General features: G+C 37.0%; 1 protein-coding gene across 3 annotated transcripts in view; it reads left to right on the plus strand.

Annotated features, from left to right (window-relative positions):
• The window catches only part of twin (CCR4-NOT transcription complex subunit 6-like twin), a 291,402-nt gene extending 271,801 nt beyond the window's left edge, over positions 1–19,601 (plus strand). For all 3 annotated transcript variants that reach the window (XM_069501501.1, XM_034972835.2, XM_034972836.2), the window contains 6 exons: positions 1,375–1,529; positions 2,543–2,694; positions 3,230–3,472; positions 4,142–4,313; positions 4,705–4,844; positions 5,478–19,601. In XM_069501501.1, the coding sequence (XP_069357602.1) occupies positions 1,375–1,529; positions 2,543–2,694; positions 3,230–3,472; positions 4,142–4,313; positions 4,705–4,844; positions 5,478–5,557 (942 nt within the window). In that variant the 3' untranslated portion in view covers positions 5,558–19,601. The remainder of the gene's footprint in view (positions 1–1,374; positions 1,530–2,542; positions 2,695–3,229; positions 3,473–4,141; positions 4,314–4,704; positions 4,845–5,477) is intronic.
• Positions 19,602–20,214: the final 613 nt, after the last annotated feature.

The raw sequence follows: 20,214 nt of genomic DNA on the forward strand, positions 1-20,214 counted from the left end.
AGATACTTTAGGACGGTTTCAGACTAGCGTATTTTTTTGCGCGTATACGGTCGTTTCAGCATACGCGCTTACACGCGCGCTACATACGCGCTTCAAAAAACCGGACGCGCGTATACGGGCATATTTCGGCGTGTTCGCGGTGGCCCGGTGGGTGGTGGTCTCTCGCGGCTCGCGCTTATACGAGCTTAGAAGCGCGTCAACGCTCGTACGAGTTGAGCGTGTGCCAAAAGGCGCGCCTATACGCGCCTACATGCGCTTACAAAAACGAGCTTATACGCGCGTATAATACGCTAGTCTGAAACCGCCCTTAGTCTCGAACGTCAATCAATTCATAACTTTGATGGAGCACTGAGGAGTAATGACGTGACCAACAAAAAAAGTACAAGATTTTTTCTGAACACGACCAATGCGGTTCATTAATCTGTACATTGTATCTCATTAAAGAAGTCATCAATGTCAAAAGGTAAACGCGTATTCACAATTTGTATGGAGCAAATGACGTACAGGCTTGACTGGTCATCGGATGAAAAATTGATCTCTGTTGAACAATTTTCATTGATTGTATCTATGCCCGGTGGTATTTCGAGAATGTGTTCTTAACTATGTCTAACAATGAATTGGAAAGTAACAGGAATGCATAGTAGAGATTGTGGACGGTTTCGATGGCTTGTTTTGTGATTTGATTCGAAAAAATTTGAAAAACTTTACGCTTGACGTTTATTGGTGACCACGTACAGAACGCGGCAGAAAATAATGTAGGTACATCTTTAGAAGGAGATGGCGGATTTGTAGAGCAATGTCTACGACAAAACGTCATATAGGTATGAGTGATAGGGATAACGCTCTACAAAGCTGAAAAGTCATTCTTAAGGCCCGTGCACATTATTTTCTGCCGCGTACTATAACGACTAGTTAATAAGACTGACCCAAGGTCGTAGTTTCAAGTCTTCACTACGTATGTCACACTACCTACTACTTTTTGTATATGTAATATTTCACCCTCACCACCTGTGCCTGGTGCACTTTGACCGCCCGATGTGCTAAATCTTTTTCCACGCACATGCAAACTGTGGAACCAACTCGCTTCGGCGGTGTTCGCACTAGATTACAATATGGGGTTATTCAAGGGACGGATAAATAAAATCCTGAAAGGCCGGCAACGCATTGTTAGTTCTTCTGGTGCTGCAAATATTAATGGATGACGGTTATCATTTAACAACAGGTGACACGCTTGCTCTATAAAAAATCATTGGACAGAAACCTCCCCGGAAGTCTCAACAACAACTCAGGGTGTTCCTGGGACAAGGGACAACAGGGACAAAGATCCCAATTTTTTTATGTGTTTGATTTATTCCTATTTCGTTTTGTTTACAGGAAGTAGAAACAGATCAATTCTATGCTTTTTTTCTGCCGGAACTAAAACAGGATGGCTATGACGGTATATTCTCGCCCAAATCCCGCGCTAAGACAATGTCTGAATCGGAACGGAAGTATGTCGATGGCTGCGCGATATTTTTCAGATCTGCCAAGTAAGTCCTCTTGTATCTACTTACAAGAACCTATATCTATAAAAATTATTTTAGAATGCACAAGTGAAGCTGTTTCATGTGATACCCTACTTGATATAGTTATCTTAATTCGAAAATTGAAAATACAAATTTTAGTTCATGACCACAATTTAATTTCTTTTGTGTGATGTAACCACATATTCAAGGTTTTCAGATTTTTCTCCTAATGTCTGCTATAAGACCTACCTACCTGCTAAATTTCATGATTCTTGGTCAACGGGAAGTACGCTGTAGGTTTCTTGACAGACCGACAGACAGACAGACAGACAACAAAGTGATCCTATAAGGGTTCCGTTTTTCCTTTTGAGGTACGAAACCCTAAAAATACATAATATCGTAGATTTAGTCATGGGCAGTGAATGGAGTGGTCTAAACGGCCTAAACAGCCCTCCAAGGTCACAATAGCCAGAGGGCTCAAAAATTGTATTGTATATTTTGACAATTAACAACGTTGCTAAGTAACTTATCCGTAACTTAACCCGTCCCGGCTTCGCACAGGCAGTTTATTACAATTTTCGTAGGGATCTCTAATTTTTTGAAAATAAATTATAGTCTATGACACTCAGAAACAATGTAGCTTTCTGGTGGTATTCATACAAATAAACTATTTCATTTCATTTTAAGAATTTTCAAAATCCACTTCCAGAGATTACTTCCTTACAACTAACAAAGAAACTTTCGAAGTCAAACATTTATAATATTAGTCTAGAATATAGATTACGGATAGATTGATTATTATTATTTATTAACTAGCCCGCGACTTCATCCGCGTGGGTTTAGGTTTTTAAAAATCTCGTGGGAACTCTTTGATTTTTCGGGATAAAAAGTACCTTCCCCGGGATGCAAGCTATCTTCTGTATCTCTGGATGGGCCGTGAAAGGCTAGCAGACAGACAGACACACTTTCGCATTTATAATATTAGTATGGAAGTATGGATTTCGGCCGTTTTAATAGTTTTTTATTTATGCCCACAGATTCTCACTAGTAAAGGAACACCTTATCGAATTTAATCAATTAGCCATGGCAAACAGTGAAGGGTCGGACAATATGTTAAATCGAGTGATGCCAAAGGACAACATTGGTTTAGCCGCATTATTAAAAACAAAGGAGGCAGCATGGGAAAACGGTAAGGGACATTTTTGTGATTTTCTTGAGATATTTTGATTCGTAAAATTGCTTTTTCTTTTCCATTATTTGATTAAATCATTTCAATAGATCAGATTTCTTTACTCGTGGCATTAATAATGAATACAATTCAAGTTTGTTTCGTCTTTTTTTGGCTCACAATTTCTTGATAATATTTTAAAAGTAAAAATAGGTTTTACGACATCTTGAGTTGTGTTTTATTATTTTTTGGAAGTCTTTTTATAACTGTTATGCTGTTTGCTTATTTTGCATGATACAATCAATGTTTCAGTTTCAAAATACATCTTAAGTAGAAATTGCTCAAAGTCTCTAGTCTGAAACTATCAAAGGTTTATAGGTGTAATTTTGGTATTTTGGAAAAACATTGTTTTTTAGAATATCTGCTTGAACAAATCGATAAATTATTATGCCTTTTATTACCTTCCATCTTCCTCTTTAGCTTTCATATAAACAATAGTATTAAGAAAACATATAATAAAAGAATACAGTAATACAACTAATAAATTCGGTTTCAGCGTTTAATGACATTTCGGGGATACCGACCGACACGTCGACACTAGCACAACCAATATTAGTATGCACGGCACACATACACTGGGACCCAGAGTTCTGTGACGTGAAACTAATCCAAACCATGATGCTAAGTAACGAATTGCGGTCGATATTGGACGACTCCGCTAGGACGCTGCGGATGACGGGGCAGAAGGACAATGTGCAGTTGTTGTTGTGTGGGGATTTCAACTCACTGCCGGATAGCGGTAAGAATTTGTTTACGTAGGTACTATTTTTCTCTCTAAATGTGTATTTGTCCTGAAACCATTGAAATAGAATAGTAGGTATAGATGATAGATCAAGAATAAAATGACATGGCTCAAGTGGCCAGGTTTTATTTAGTACTTATTTAGTACTATTAAGTACTTAACTAATTTGAAATAAGGTCAAAGTATTGTTTTTACTTTAATTTTTCCGGCCGCTTTTGAAGCACTTATTGCAAATCCTGTAGATCTCATATCGCTGCCTGAACCGGAGATACGAGGAGCGTTGATGACGTGCAGGAATAAATCCATCAGATGTCTTACTGGGTTACTACGCACTAATGATCTCCAATGGGCTAAGTCTCCGCCAACTTCCCACCTCCGCCGGGATCCTACTGAGAATTTCGTAACCGAAAACTCCCATAACATTTTTGGCCCAACTCATGACCAGCATGCCACAGACCAACGACGTAGTCAATACGTAGGATGAATTATGTTTTTCTGTGTCTATTGGATACCCTGAGCACGTTTTTCTCACTAAGTTGCCCTGCGCCCCAGCCCCGCAAGGAGCCACGCCTTCGTCGGTCCACGTCTACGTCTGTCTGAACTTTGTAGGACCAACAGACAAGCACCGCACTGCACTGCTATTGTAAAATCCATTTTTATTTCCAGGTGTGATCGAGTTCTTATCGGCGGGGCGGGTGTCGGCCGAACATCGCGACTTCAAGGCGCTGGGCTACGCGGGCTCGCTGCGCCGCATGCCGGGTTCGGAGCACGAGTTCACGCACAACTTCAAACTCGCCTCCGCCTACAGCGAGGACATCATGCCTTACACCAACTACACGTGAGTGACACTACTTCTATTGTCGGGGCGGTTGTCGACTTCAAGACCTAGGTCAGCGATGAAAACCAGCAGGAACCGTCAAGAGATAAAGTAAAGCCTCCTCCCCTTAAACCTCAGCCCTTAAAGCGCGCCTTTCGAGTTGCTGCCAACGCAATGCTCACGTCTGTCACGTGTCACGTGACAAATTCCAAACCCCTGTTTTACCCCTTAAGGGATTGAATTTTCAAAAAGCCTTTCTTAGCGGATGTCCTACGTCATAATAGCTATCTGCATGCCCAATTTTAGCCCGATCCGTCCAGTAGTTTTAGCTGTGAGTTTATAGATCAGCCAGTCAGTCAGACTTTCCTCTTAATAGATTAGCGAGAATTTTACAAGAATTGTATCGTTTCAGATTTGACTTCAAGGGCATCATCGACTACATCTTCTACAGCAAGCAGTCGATGACGCCGCTGGGGCTGCTGGGCCCGCTGTCGCAGGACTGGTTTCGCGAGCACAAGGTCGTGGGCTGTCCGCACCCGCACATACCTTCAGGTGAGTCGAAGATGTAAACATTGTCTACAGCAAGCAATCAAAAACGTGCCTTGAAAATGTACCTCAGAAACTTTTGGTTTTGCCGTATTCCCATATATCCTTGTCTTGACAAAAGCAACAACATGAAACATCTTGAAATAGGGATGTACTATGTGTGTGAACAAAACGCCGAAGAGAAATTCAGCGGCAATTTTCCGGTTTACATACTTGGCCTTGGCCGAAAACGGAAAAGGGCAAAATAACTTAATTTTCGGAAGATTTCCTAAAGTGACTTTTATTCAATAAATTGTGTCAGAATAAAAATAAAAAGTCATACAACAACTTCTTAATCCATACTTAATATTATAAATGCGAAAGTGTGTCTGTCTGTCTGTTGGTCTGCTAGCCTTTTACGGCCCATCTGTTCAACCGATTTCCACGAAATTTGGTACAGCGATAGCTTGCATCCCGGGGAAGGACATAGGCTACTTTTTGTCCCGGAAAATCAAAGAGTTCCCGCGGGATTTTGAAAAACATAAATCCACGCGGACGAAGTCGCGGGCATCGTCTAGTCGTAAATATTTTCAATTCCTTACATATTTGACTCCTGCTTCGTGACTTATGATCCGTTGAAAGTCAAAATTTGAATTCCAGATCACTTCCCGCTGCTAGTAGAATTGGAGATGTGCCCCAGCTCGAGCAGCAATAGCAACGGCCTCATCGGGCGCAGGTAGCACGCGCAGCGCGCGCGACACAAGCGACACCCGACGCCGACACGTCCGACACCACATCCGACACCACACCCGACACACCAACACCAGCCGACACACAAACACGCCGACACGTGAGGGTGACGCCTACCAACTTTTAGCTGACTATTGATGGATGATTTGTGTTCTTTGGGAGGGTGCATTTGTTAGGTACTTATATGCAAAGACCGTAGAAATTATAAATGTTATTGTTTTATGAATAAATACATTCAAGAGTGGGATATCTGACAGAAGCGAAGCTTGTTTTGCATTGTATAATTATATAAAATCTTGTACTCTGTCTTGTTCATTCATACTATTATGGGCAACAATACGCGCTGCCCAGCCGATGTAAGTTCATCGCATCGTTCGTTCGTTTCATTCACTTATTGCGAGTTATGTCTCCATCTCAGGTCCTTAAGAATGCTTCGCTTCGTTTTGCAACAACAAAATAAAGTACAGTACCCAGCAGAAATTATTATACACATCGAGCTTTAGAAAGAGATAACGGTTTCATAGAGCGTTGTCTCTGTCGTTGACATCTTCTTGAAATGCCGTCTTCTATCGGAGGTTGGCAATCATTAGGGCTATTTGCACCTTGGACGCTGCTGCTTGTTTGTAACAGAGACGACGCTCTACGAAGTCAAAATCTCTTTCCAAAGTTCCCATTTGTTGTATGCCGCAATGAACGAGTTTTTTACTCATTAATTGAACTTCCTTTGTTTGCACAACATCATGCACATTTTTATAGATTGGATCTAATTTTTTTATGAAACAAAAATAGTAAGTTCAATTATTTATTATTCATTGACATAGGTAATGATTAGTTATAGTAAATATAGTGTGTTTTTAAAAAGGAAATAATGTATTAATTAGTAAGACATCTTCCATGTTTTAGGAACTTTAGCGAAACTATGAATTTGAAAGAATCTATACAAATGCGCTCTTTAAAGTAGATTTCACAACCTTAAATTCTACTAAAGTCCTCAATTGATATGCACTTAAAGTTGGTAGTTATTATACGTCATTCTGAACGCAAATAACTAAAAAAACGTGTCTCGCCGGTAATATGCCTTAGTATAATATTGTAGCTCGATGTGTAACGGAGTATATGCTATATTCTGACACGTTGTTTCCCCTCCACTGGACTAGCAATTTAGTTATTGACATAATATAATAAATGTAGGTAATGTATTATATATTTCAATTATGGCGCACGCACACTACTGTCTTGGCGTGTATCGTAACGTAACAAACGATCGACGTCAATACATTTTATATGAAGACAAACTCAATCTGCCGTGACCTTGGATGAATTATAAGCCTGGATTTGACAATAAGAAATTAATAGAAGTGATAGAGATACGTTTATACGTCCTGCAATAAGATAAACAGAGCACGACATACACATGCTGTCCATAACATAATAATAGTTTGGCTTTGGGCACATCTTACTTTGTGCCCAACAAAACATCATTTTTATATCAACATACCACCTTTTGATATTAGATCGTCATCAGATTCAGACCACCTCCAAGTTGAGGGGATTAAAAATGTTACGTAATGTACGTAAGGCAACTTTTTACAGTGTTTTCATAATTTAGCTGAAATATCAATTATTAGATGATGCCCGTGACCGTGGATCCGCGTGGATTTTGGTTTTTAAAAAATCCTGTGGGAACTCTTTGATTTTCCGGGATTCAAAATTGCCTATGTCCTTCCCCGGGATGCAAGCTATATCTGTAGGTACCAAATTTCGTCAAAATCGGTTGTACGGATGAGCCGTGAAAGGCTAGCAGACAGACACACAGTATGGATTAGTTGGCCCTTACGAGTGCAAGCGGTATGCTAAATCAAGGCTATACTTCATCCAAGGCCGTGGCATTCGATTAGGCGATCAAAGGTACACAGCTTTGCGACATCTCTCAAAACAGTGATGTGTGTGCACCTTTATTATTAATTTTTAATTCCAGTGAAGAGAAAACACGAGTGTTTAAAAAACTTAGTATGGACATTGCTCATTTACATGTTTTATTTATTTATGTGTTTGTTTTTATCAGATCAGATTAGTTTAGATCGTGCCGTCTTCAGTGCAATTTCTAGAACAATCGAGAAAAAAAAATGATTTTCTTATTTTTATTTTATTATATTTGGACGATTTAGTCAGTTGTACATTTTGGATCCGCGCTTATTGTCAAATGTAAATTATTAAATCGAGAGATAATAATATTTTTTCAATAGTATCGTAGTCTGTCGGCAAACTTTACGCTTAGTTTATTGATAATTATACAGTTGAGGAATCATGCGATATATTTTTTATTGTGTAAACGTCGAAACCTGGCGTGGAATTAAAAATATCTGGATGTAAAAAAAACTAATAATTATGTTATTACTAAGATTATTATTACAATTAATATGTGAGTTATAAAACTGAATATTTGTTACATTTTATCAGGCTATTCGTACTTTGTTATTTGTGGGAAAATCGATTTTTAATGTTTTATTAACATTTAACAATAAAATGTTACCAACGTTCAACCCTGATAACGCCATTTTTTGAAGCACGCTCTTAGATGTCAAAAGATGCGTAAACCCCCGTTTTCTGTATCATGTAGCATGCTACACATACATATGTGTCACACACACAAGCATACTAAGTCTTGACTTTTTTAAATACAGTTGTATGAGTTCTGGAGTTATATAATATCTTTATTCGAATGTCTTTCTTCTTTCTAATACATCAATAAAGTTCTTAAGAGAAATTCCTAACCAGGTTTCGATATTGTTTTTGAAATTGAGTGTTTTTTACAAATCGAAGTGTGGATATCTTGCACAAAATCAATCGTCTTGCGATTCAAACGTCCATTTACCAATTACAATTAGTGATATAAATTCCTCCACTGTATATTATTTAGGTATTTTTAATCTGGGCATAGCATGCAATGTGTGTTTGAAAGAAGTTTTTCGTGTGTGTGATCAGTGAGAAAATATACGAGCTATTTTTCGTGAATTTGCCTAGAGGCATTTTTGATGAACGTGATTCACACTAAAAATGCCGTTTTTAACATGGTACCTTTTGAATTGTTAAGCATCACAATATAGGTATTGTTTGCTCTAACACAGTGATTCCCAATTAGGTTTAAGTATTAAAAAAAATTGTCTTAAGAAAATTTCTCCTGCTCCTGCAGGCTTAGCATATCACGCGCGGAAAAGAAATTCATCTTCGGACTTTTATTTTGAAAATGAGTTTTCTGATGATGAAGCTGATCCGCCCGGCTTGGCTCAAGTAGGTTTCTATATACATATTACATACAGATACATAATTTAGCCTATGTTACTGCCGAATAAAGTAGCTTTCTAATACTGAAATAATTATTGAAATCGGATCAGTAGTTTCAGAGTTTATCCATTACAAACAGGCTAACAAATATTTCCCTTTTCTATAATATTATTGTAGAATATGACAATGTTTGAACTTATTCTGTCTATCGATAAATTGATTTGACGTAATATTAATAACTAGCTTATTCCCGCGATTTCGTCCGCGTAGACTACAGAAATTTCAAACCCCTTTAACTTTCTAAATTTTCGAAAAGCCTTTCTTAGCGGATGTCTACGTCGTAAAAGCTATCTGCATGCCAAATTTCAGCTTGTTCCGTCCAGTAGTTTGAGCTGTGCGTTGATAGTTCAGTCAGTCAGTTAGTCAGCTTATCCTTTTATATATTTAGATGTAATAATTTGTTCTTACATCTCAAAAAAATATATACCGAATTGAACGCTTCCTTTTTTTAAATCGGTTAAAAATGTATCGACACCTGTCAATTTTTTTTTCGTATGTTAATCTAAGTGGTGATAGCCTACTGTTTAAGACGTCGGCTTCCTATTCGGGTCGAGGGTTCAATCCCGGGCACTCACCTCTAACTTTTCGGAGTTACGTGCATTTTTATTTTGCCACGAATAGTCGTATCATTAATTGGGAAACACTGCTGTAATATGTAATAAAAAAAATAACTTTTAGTATCTAGTAATTCACACTGCCAATGGATCTCTAACTGATTCTTGATTGCGTCGTACCACGCCCCAATAGATGATGTAGATCCCATTTTTATTAGTAAATATAAATATTAGAGGCAATATAATAATAATATTATGTTCATTGTAATAATAATTATAATAAAATGTTTAATGATATTTAATAACGTATAGTACAAATAACTGCAAAATGAAGTAAAAACTTAGTATAGAATTTCGGTAGCTTAAGTCGGTGTTCGCATTGTAATGTTGTTAGAGAATACGTCGTTAATTGAATTTTTGGAAAATAAATTGGAATATTGTCTCACTGGTCAAGGAGTGTATAATGAACAATCGGTATGTTGTTACTAGTGATGTTACATGTTGTATGGTATAACTATTGCTCTAACTAAAGAATCTATTCATACGGGTACTTACTATTTCTCTTATGAAATCAAGATGTTAGTTTTACCTAATACCCTATCCTCTTCAATTTTTCCTGTACTAAAGTATAATCAGTTTTGCGAGATCCATTTCGCTTTTTTATTGTTTATTAGTGGTCCAAAATCAAGTAGACTAGCTAATCCTGGAAGACATATTGCACATATATAAACAAGATGTCAAGGGAGTTTGTTTGTGGTACTGTACCCCTGTGCGTAGATTCTTTATTTCCATCGAATCTATTTGAGAAAAGCAATGGCGCTGGCAACGTTAGTCAGTTGGCTGCGGTAGTGTCGCGTTGGCGTTCCGTTGGTGCCGTTGTATGGTAGTGATACGGTGTTCGCGCACTGAACAAAGTCGGGCGACGCTCTTAGGTTAATGAACGCATCGTGTGTTCCAACAAACTTCTCAGCGAGACTTATTATATCCCCCACTTTATACCCTCTTCCAGACTTCTATTTCCGAAAGTTTTTATAATGTACGTAAGAAAGTAGCTTAGCGTTAGACTTCGATTTTTTAATGATTCCTTGGTACTTATCGCTGTCGATCATCTCTTTGTTTAGACTTAAGTAGGTTCTATAAAGTGACTATCGGTTCTTTACAAAATAATTCACAAATTACTTGATTAGTTATAAGGATTAAATTATACTATCGTATATTTTTGTAGACGCGGTTCAGTATTCTGAGCCTTTGGTGAAAGTTTTCGAGCGAAAACATTCGTCGCTTTAGTTGGCGTTAATTTGTCGCCAGAATAATGTCAACTTTGGTTCCCAGTCGGTTTACTCGAGAACTTGCACTGGAAGCTCTGTCGTCGTTAAAGTGGTCATTTCCAAAAATTGTGGCGACGCTAGATGCATTTTATATTAGTTGTTATTAGCGGTTAAATTTTATTTCGAGAGTTGATCGACAGCGAGCCCCCTTCGTTAGAATAGCGGGTAGCATACTGGCGTAGTACAAATGTATGTGTGAATGTGGTAACTGTGGGCGTACACTACGTCGCATGTCTAGCAATCGTCTCTGATTGGTGGAGAAGCGTCCGTACATGATAGTTGAGTGAAACAGAAACATGAACCTCCAGGGACCTTATTCGCTATCACATTTAAATTTTTTGACATCGTCTTTGGCAATACCAGAATTGTCAATTTCGTCACATATTTCAAATCAATAGATTATGATCTAAAAGTACCTAGATATCATTATGATGTAAACGCAGAAGTCGAATGCTACAGAAATATACTATGCCGGTTCTTTGGTGAGTAAAAACGCACTGCAAGAAGAAAAGACTAATGCAGCTTTTAGCATCGCCTGTATGATTCGTGTTTAAACCAACGAACCCATATCTTTAAAACGTATATAATCGAATGATTCGCAGTTTGTATTGTCAAACTGGACAATCCTTGTATTGTCAAAGACGTTAAAGTTAAGTTTTCGATATTATGATAGAAAATCAGGGCTCTGGTCGTATCTACTAGAATTTTGCAAGGTTAAGATGTTAGGAAAGTGTCTATGGTTCTCTGGAATCTTGTCAGGAATATCGGTCTTAGTCTATCGGTGATGTAGGATGGTTTAGGTCGGAAGCTATGTTTTTAATAACTAGTCATAGGCAGAGGTTGATGCACTTTTTGCTCGGGGGAATAAAATTGGCACAAACTCTTTTGATTTCTCTTTCTTGATTGAATTAGTTTTTTAGCTCATATAGATTTTTTAAATTTACTCTTTACTTGCGACTTCGTCCGTGTTGATTTAGGTTTTTAAAAATAACCCTAACAATCACGTCAATCCGTTGCGACATGAACCAACAAACAAACACATTTTCGCATTTATAATATGGGCAGTGATATTGATAAAATTAAATATATTTCTAAAGCAAGTTTTGTTTGATGGTGTTGTCCGTATAGTTGACCCCGAGCAAAGAATGCGTGGTAGTTTGGAGCCGGTCTCTCGCCTCGTGCCCTCGTTGTGAAGCGTTACTTGTCTCGGCGGAGTAATTAGTGATATTTACTAAAACTTTTATATTACTACAAATTAAATGGACCATTTGCATAGTTGTTACTACGCTTAATTTGTCCTCTCCATTCGAATTATATATGATTTCGATTGAATATTTTTTATTCATTATATTATACTAATAATAATTATTATGTATATCATACTATAGGTGCTGTTGTATTTAATTTAATGTTACTAGCGCGATTGTGATACGTCTCTCTGTAACGTCTTCGGAATTTGATACATTTTGAGCCAAATCATGAAAAAGGGTATATTGAATTATTACTTTTAGGGTTAATTCGTGTTCGACCTGGCGTTTTATACGATACAAATACTACTACTGGCGCTGTATAGTTTTTTCTAGGTACAGATAGATTTTCAAATCATATCATTGACAATTCTTGTTCGGAGACTTTTGTAAATTGTTGTAGAATTTTAAGACTCGCGATGTCCATGTTTTGTTAACGACACCATTGGATGACACCACTGGGGTGTCGTTTACAATTATTTTTGTTTGGTAACAACACCACCGCCAACTATAATTCTTTTATTTAATGTAGAACCAACTACTAGTGAGTCGCGCGGTGTCGTTACAAAAAAAAATTGTAAACGACACCCCAGCAGTGTCGTCCAGTTGAGTTGACAAGACAATATTTTTCAACATGAGTACGTCGAGCACAAACCAGGGGTAGAACTTAAAACTACAAACGAATCACATCGGAAGAATTTCAAGTGCGGCACTCAGTAGGTACTTGCCCTCACTTCTCTCTATTCGTTCGTAGTATTCGGAAGTGTCCGGTTAATACAACAATAATATCGTGTTCATTCGATGTCATAGAAGTTCAAAAGGTTGTTAGTAGGTATTTGTGCATTTATCTTGTCACACATCACTGTTGTTTACGCCCTTTTACACTGCTGTATCCGCACGCGGTAGCCAAACTATTAACGCCTTTGTGCCTATGTTGTAAAGGCACACTGCGTTCGAATGCATCGATATGCTAACACTGCAATTCATAGTAAAGATAGGGGCTTCTTTAGGGGACCAGTTAGATGACGTGTGCCAATGCATAAGCTTTAAATATGACATATGACGTGTGTCGTCTGAATGGTCCCCTAAACACCCCTATCTTGACTATGACTACCAGTGTAAAAGTGTTAGGTATACAGAATTTTGATAGTCCACCGATTTTGAAACACACCCCAACACTAACATTACATTCACACGCGAGCGACTTAAAATATGTTGTAACGATGCGAAGCGAAGCGATTTGAACGCTATAAAATTAGGTATTGGAAGTTTTCCAAATTCAATTTATTAGTGACATTTCTATTCAGTACTAACTAAACTGATAAAAATATTGCTATCTTTTTCGTACGGGCTTAGTTTAAACCTACTTAAGCTTCGTTTCAAATCGTGTCGCATCGCAAAAAAATCGTTTACGGACAAAGTTTAGGATCAATAAAGTCTGACCAATAGATGCTATGAAGATATTGAAAATTTTGTACTTATGTTGTACCGATATAATTTATTTTTTACTAATGAAGAAATGCTCACATTCGATCAACCATTTGCCAAAATTCAGTTTCACAACATTTTATTAATCGTTTGTACAAGTACTTGACATTATAAGAAAATATTTAATATTTAATAATATGATGAGGTTTCTATACTGATGATAGTTTCGCTTGTTTATTATGTTTCACTTTTACTAAATTATCATTAATTGATATGTGGGATAAATCACTTTTTGGCAGACTTGAAAATGGAAAGGTTTATATATTTTTTTAACTGTATAAAAACATGAAAGCATTCGTTTGCGGCAGCAATACGATTAGCGCCTTTATGGCTTTGATGGCTACCGCATATGAAATGGATAAGAGTGCCAACGGCAGCATTCACCTTTGATTGAATAGCAATGGTTAGTTGAATGTGTGCGTTGTCCTAATGTAAAATAAGATACAACCCGTTATGTAAAGGTGAGTCCAGGCTATGTAACATGTCATATTATAACGTACTTTGTAACGCGTAAGAAAACAACATTCATAAATCATAATATTCCTACACCGGAATTCGTAGTCGTAAGATAGGAGCTTCTTTAGAGGACGATTCGAACGACATGTGTCATATTCAATCTTTTAGCAATGCATTAAGGTTGTGTATGACACATGTCGTTTGAATCCTTCTCTAAATTAGCCCCTTTCTTGACTATGAATTCAAGTGTTAGGGAATTTTAGTGTTATATGACATTTCTGAAATTACATATTCATTTTCTTACATACTATTGTAACATCATAATATAAAGTGTTCCATAGTGTAGACTCACCAATGTTGACAATTTGTTGCTCATGTTTCATTTGAATTGAACTGAAATCTATAGAGCGTACTTTGATTTAGATTTTTTCAGACTTAACACAAATCTGTTTGTGCCTGCTTGACAGACTGTTAAAGTTTTGTTACGATAACAACAGTTAAGTTTTGACCGTCATTTCACTAAAAGCAAAATGGTTAATTAACTCTGGACCAAAATTCTCTTTGATCTTCAATCATGGAGGTATGAATACTGACTTGTGCAACCTACTTTGCTTTTTATTGACTGTCGAAGATTAACGGTAGCCGTAACGTAAATTTAACCACCTTTCATGCAACTGGACCTAAGTGAAGTCAGCAAAGTCAAAGTACACTATATAGATCTCTGCCATAGACTGTCTGCAAATCTTGTTTTATTTCTGTGCGAATTCATGTAAAAGTTTTAAGCCTAGTCGAACGAAGGAGACCTAGCCTTACTTTTATGTCAGGAAAACGAAAGTACACGATATAATAGTTGAGTAGTAAATTCAGTATTGATACAAACCGATGGAAACTACATGTTTTGCGCGAAAATATTTGCCATTCCAGATTTTCGAGTGGCTAATGTCTTCGTCTAAGGATCAGCACACACTGAACACCAATATTCTCAAGCAATTTTTATTGATAAATTTATATTAACTAAAACAACTAAAATTTAGTTCAAAATAGCGTGCAAGAGATACCCCGCATGGAATTTTCTCGGGCACGCTATTTTGAACTCTATTTCAGTTGTGATTTAGTAGTTATATATTTATCGAAAAAAATTGCTCGAGCATTTTGCTGATGTGTGCTGACTCTAAGCCTAGTCTCACACAGAAAGACCCAGAGGCCAAGCACCGAAATCACATTGCGACTATCGCAATTGTTGTTACTGGTTGAGTTTCAAGTAAATACTCCTTAAACTTTGTATTTTATTTAGCAGAAAAGTGTCAGCCAGTGCAAAATGATTGCAGTCGTCACACTATAGCTATTATTTTGGTGTCGTTTCGTATGTGCATTGTGCTTATTCTATAAGGTTTTGTCATTTTGCAACTCGTGGCTACATGGTCGCGACCTGTCATTCCGTACAAAAACTGTCATGTTGACAAGCAATGGCTGTTGTTAACGTGACAGTTATATATGAGCTGACAGGTGGCGATTATTGCGTGAGAGTTGCTGTCCAAATGTTATTGAATAAGCCGCTGATTGTACAGTGCGACAAGGCTATCTTGGCGCATGGCGAAAATCGGAACTAACGTTGCCGTCAAATGTCCCCTTTGTTTTTGTTTGAATATTCTAAACCTTGTTTCTCCAACAGCGCCCCCCTGCCAATGTCATTGAAGTGCCAAGAGAGCCTTGTTGCACTGTATAATGCGTTGCAACTCACTCATCATCAATACTTATAATAAAACTGTATTTCCTATGTGTCAACTATCATGTTAAAAGTACGGTTTACCATTAGATTAAGGACTAAATTGTACTTTTGCCATGACAGTTCACATAGAGCTAAAATGGCGAGTGAATCCTGAAAATGCATGCACTATGTCTAGTTTTCGACGAGTTGCGCCGTTTAGAGCCAAAAAATCAAAGCTCAAAATCGTGTATAGCGTTATAGTTACATACCGTAGGTAAGTAGATATGGTAGGGATACCATAGGCCTACCGCGGAAATTTGACAATTACTGTGTGACGATCACAATCACCTTTGACTGTCTGATATTATCTCACAGTGGGTGCATATATAGTAGCAGCAAAATACCATAAATTCAGCCAATTTGGATTTAAAATAAATTTCTTCGCCGTGTGTGAGACTGGGCTTAGGCTTGTAGCGAAGCGGGATGATCGCTTATGAATAACGAGAGCTTTATTGTAAACAAGTTTATCTTATTTGTAGTAGGACATGTGATCTCTTTATTTTTAATAGAATTTGATGGTCAATTTTACTTAATAGATCTAGCAGTATAGTGTTCAAATAGGAAATTATAATGATCGCACATTACATTTGTTATAATTCACTTGTATATTGTTTAAATAACCGATGTCATCCGATTTATCATTGTTCTCTTTTCGAAAAAAACCTCGCGGCATTTTCGGAACTCCCGGCTGAAAAGGTATCTGTGGCGGATTGGATTACTAATTTTTTTTATTTGTACATATATTTGTAAGTTTACATTTGTGTGTAAATATGACGAAATTTAATTTTTCTATTTAGTTAGAAAAACGCCTTTTACATATATAATTTTAAGCAGATTAGGTCATATTTTATATTGTTTAGGTACTTACTCGGCACATGGGAGTTCTAATAATGCATCGAATTCAACATAAACTGAAAGATTTCTTCAAAAAGTTGTAAACCGGTGCAAATTTTTATAAAAACTTTAAATTAGTACTGGTATTTAACGTTTTGAACAAATCATTCGGCAGTTCTTAGACCCATAGTCATTTAGAATCACGGAAAGCCTTCGAGTTATCTGTACATTTGTTTGTAAATATGTAATATCGACAATTCATGCTGCAACGAGCGCGCCGTCGCATTTTGTCAGCGGTTTGGACTTCTGTGCACACTAGCATACGGATACACAGATACCAGTTCCGGACCGGTTACGTACCGTTGGACCGGTTGCGTACCACAGAACCGGTTACGTGAAGCGTTTTTTATTTGTATTAAAACGATGCGCACACGTTACTTAAGTAAAAAATATGGCCGGCGGTGGTATAAAAGCCACGCATACAGTTAATATTTTTCTTGAAATCTATTATTATCTTCTGAATCGAAATAATAACATTTTAAAGGTCTCTACTGCGCATTCCATCCTAGACTGCATTAGTATTCACCATCCTAAAAAATCGTAATGGATCCATTAGACGATGGATTTTGCTGTCAATTTTGTTACAGTCACTTCTGTGACTGATGTATACAGTCCTAGCGTCTAATACGATGACTGATGTTTGCATAGAGAAATATTTGGTATTCTGCTCTATCAATCATTCCTCACTTATGGTTCACGGAATTCTCTGATGCAGAACCCCTCGTCTGATGGAACCCTAAGAGCTAATGAAACCGCTAACGATTAGTGGCGTCTGTGCATCGTCGGTGCCACAAAAAAATTTCAGTGTGTAACCGGCCTTAGCGTGACAGGCCTCGATTATAAAGGTGTAAGACAGACATTCCACAGGCCCTATCGAATTAGCTCAATACTAAAGACTGTTCGAGACTTTAAAAAAAGAATATCATAATAATGAAAAAAAAATATTTTCTGAAGCACCTTAACTAGTTTACAAAACATGTTTTATGGTGATTTATGCTGATCGCACATTACGGTCGAGCCGTGCGTGCTGCACGAGCTGCAAGTACCGCGTTTTTCAGAACTTCTGAACGAACTAAATAAATGCGGATTTTATTTAGCGCGTCTTTTGTGATCGACTTATGTTGCTGGCTCTAGTATAAATTTTAAGTATGTATACTAACGAGCATTTCAGTTATGTACTTTTCTCTAAATTTGTCACTTAGATGGACAAACGTCATGTTTTGACACTTCCGTACTAATAGATTTACATAACCTTTTTTTTATTTATAAACTTACGGGGCCCTGAAAAATGTGTCCTAGTATAGCGCGTGCGGTGCGTGCGGTTTGCCTCTAATATGCGATAGACTTTAATGATAAGATCGCAATGTTTAACTCACTAGTATGTAAGGACAAATGCTTTACGTCACTGTGATAGACAATACAAATTTACCTGAGAGAAAACACCATAGGCATTTATGTGAAATTTAGAAAAATTCTTATGAGAAATGTAATAATTGTATCTACTCTCAAGTTTTGTGAGCGTTGCTTGGTTTTGCACGAATTATGTTTAGTAATTTTTTATTGTACCTACCTAATGTTGGTCACACATTACTCCAAGCCGCATGCGACGATTCCTTCGTACTGAATTTAAACGCGTCAAAGAAATCCAGATGACGTATTCCAGTACTGACGGATGCATAGCTTGCGGTTGGTTTCTTAATATGCGATCAACTTAATTTTCAAGTTCAGTGCAATAATGTCACAAGTACTTATGTATGATTGCCTTAAAATCATTAAACGTGTTAGAGAACACATTTTAAACTGGAAGTCATTGTGTCCAGTGTGAAGTGACCAGTGTTTGTTACTTTTTGGTGAAATGTGTAAAATAATACGTTATTGCACTATGCTGGCAACAGTTTTTTATTTATAATATGTGTACAATCCTTGTAAAGTTGTGTAGCATTAAGATACAACTGCATCAGTGATAAATTATCAACAAGTATTGGAATGCCTATTTGATTTTCGTTTTGATTACATTTGCATTATTCAAATGGTCAGTGCAATAGAAAAGTTATTATTTGCAATAATAGTATAATATTTGAATGAACAAAATTTACTATCTTTACTATTACCTACTCTATATGACTATCGACATAATTATTAATTAAATATCATACGAATTTAATTTACCACCTAACACCTTTAATGAATTTTCTTTTTAATTGTAATTGTTTTTAATTATACTTTAACTAGTAACAATTAGGTACCCTATTCAAATTACTTACAAATGTAATGATGTTGGTAAACAACGAAACAAGTTGGGAGTGAAGTTATCAGAACGCACATAATCGCGCCTTTTACTATTTAAATAGAGTAACGGTTTATATTTATATCTATTACTTTTTCTAGTAAATTTTTTATACCAATTAGGTAAAAATTATTTTTAAAGTATACAATGTCAGCCCCGCCTTTCTTTAGTTTACATAACTAGTTTTCGACAAAACTTGTAAACAGACATATTTTTTTCTCTTGTGTTAGCAACTAGTAGAGACACCAACAATTTTCACAAATATTTTACAAGTTTTGTATAAGTGTCAACTTGTATTTGGTGCAAACATGAAATGGCAACTATCCATAGGTACTAGGGTAGAATAAGTACATGTTTTAGACCTTGGTATGGATTTGGGGAGGTTAGGTACCTATAATAGTGATTTATTTTTACTTATAACCAAAATGAGCTCATCAAAAGTGTAATAACTAAGTTTCAAAATCAAGCAACGCGTTTAATATTAAAGAAAAGTTAAGGTTAAAGTACAAAGAGCGTATGTGCAGAAGTTCGGTCGCGGCTCTGAGCGGCTCTCAGAAGTGGTGGTGTGTGTAGTGTGCGACGCGCCCGCGTCGAGGTCTCGCTGTTCTGTTTGTTGACACATTATGTATATTTGAATGAATCAAATTATATGAGAATATGAATTTTACTTGGCTGACTTTTATTTTTAACCTACTTATGTATAATAAAAAAACTTATCGAAATAGGTGGTGTTAATAATTATTCCCTCTCATTTACACACCATACATGTGTGTAGTGTGTGAGTGAGAGAGAACGATTACGGTCGCCATTTTTGATTCATTTCTTTATTAGCACGAGTTATACAACACAACCATAACAATAGTAGGTACTAGGTATCGTCCTCAGAGGGGCCACTATATTCAACATTCCTCTGTCGTCAAAGACTAAATGGTCTAAAACATCAGCTTTTCTGGCCACAGGCGAAGGGTTAAACTTAAAATCCTGCCATAAGCAATTCTTGATGTGTAAATTGAATACGAAGTTGTAGGTTCAAATTCTACATTTAGGACTGGGCATTGTGCCCACTTTTAAACATGTAGTAAGTAAAATTACTATTGCGCTGGAACCTTGTCTCATTAACATCGAAATGACGTCATTTTGACGTCAGCCGCAATAAAAATATACCATCAGCTCGAAACTTGAGTCTAGTGCTAATGTCACTAAAATGGCGGCCACGCGCATTAGCAATTTGCGGGACTTATAGTTGCGAACCGGAAATATTGGCCATAGATAATAAATAG

The sequence above is a fragment of the Maniola hyperantus genome, chromosome 10 (genome assembly GCF_902806685.2).
Source record: "Maniola hyperantus chromosome 10, iAphHyp1.2, whole genome shotgun sequence".
NCBI classification, from domain to species: Eukaryota; Metazoa; Arthropoda; class Insecta; order Lepidoptera; family Nymphalidae; genus Maniola; species Maniola hyperantus.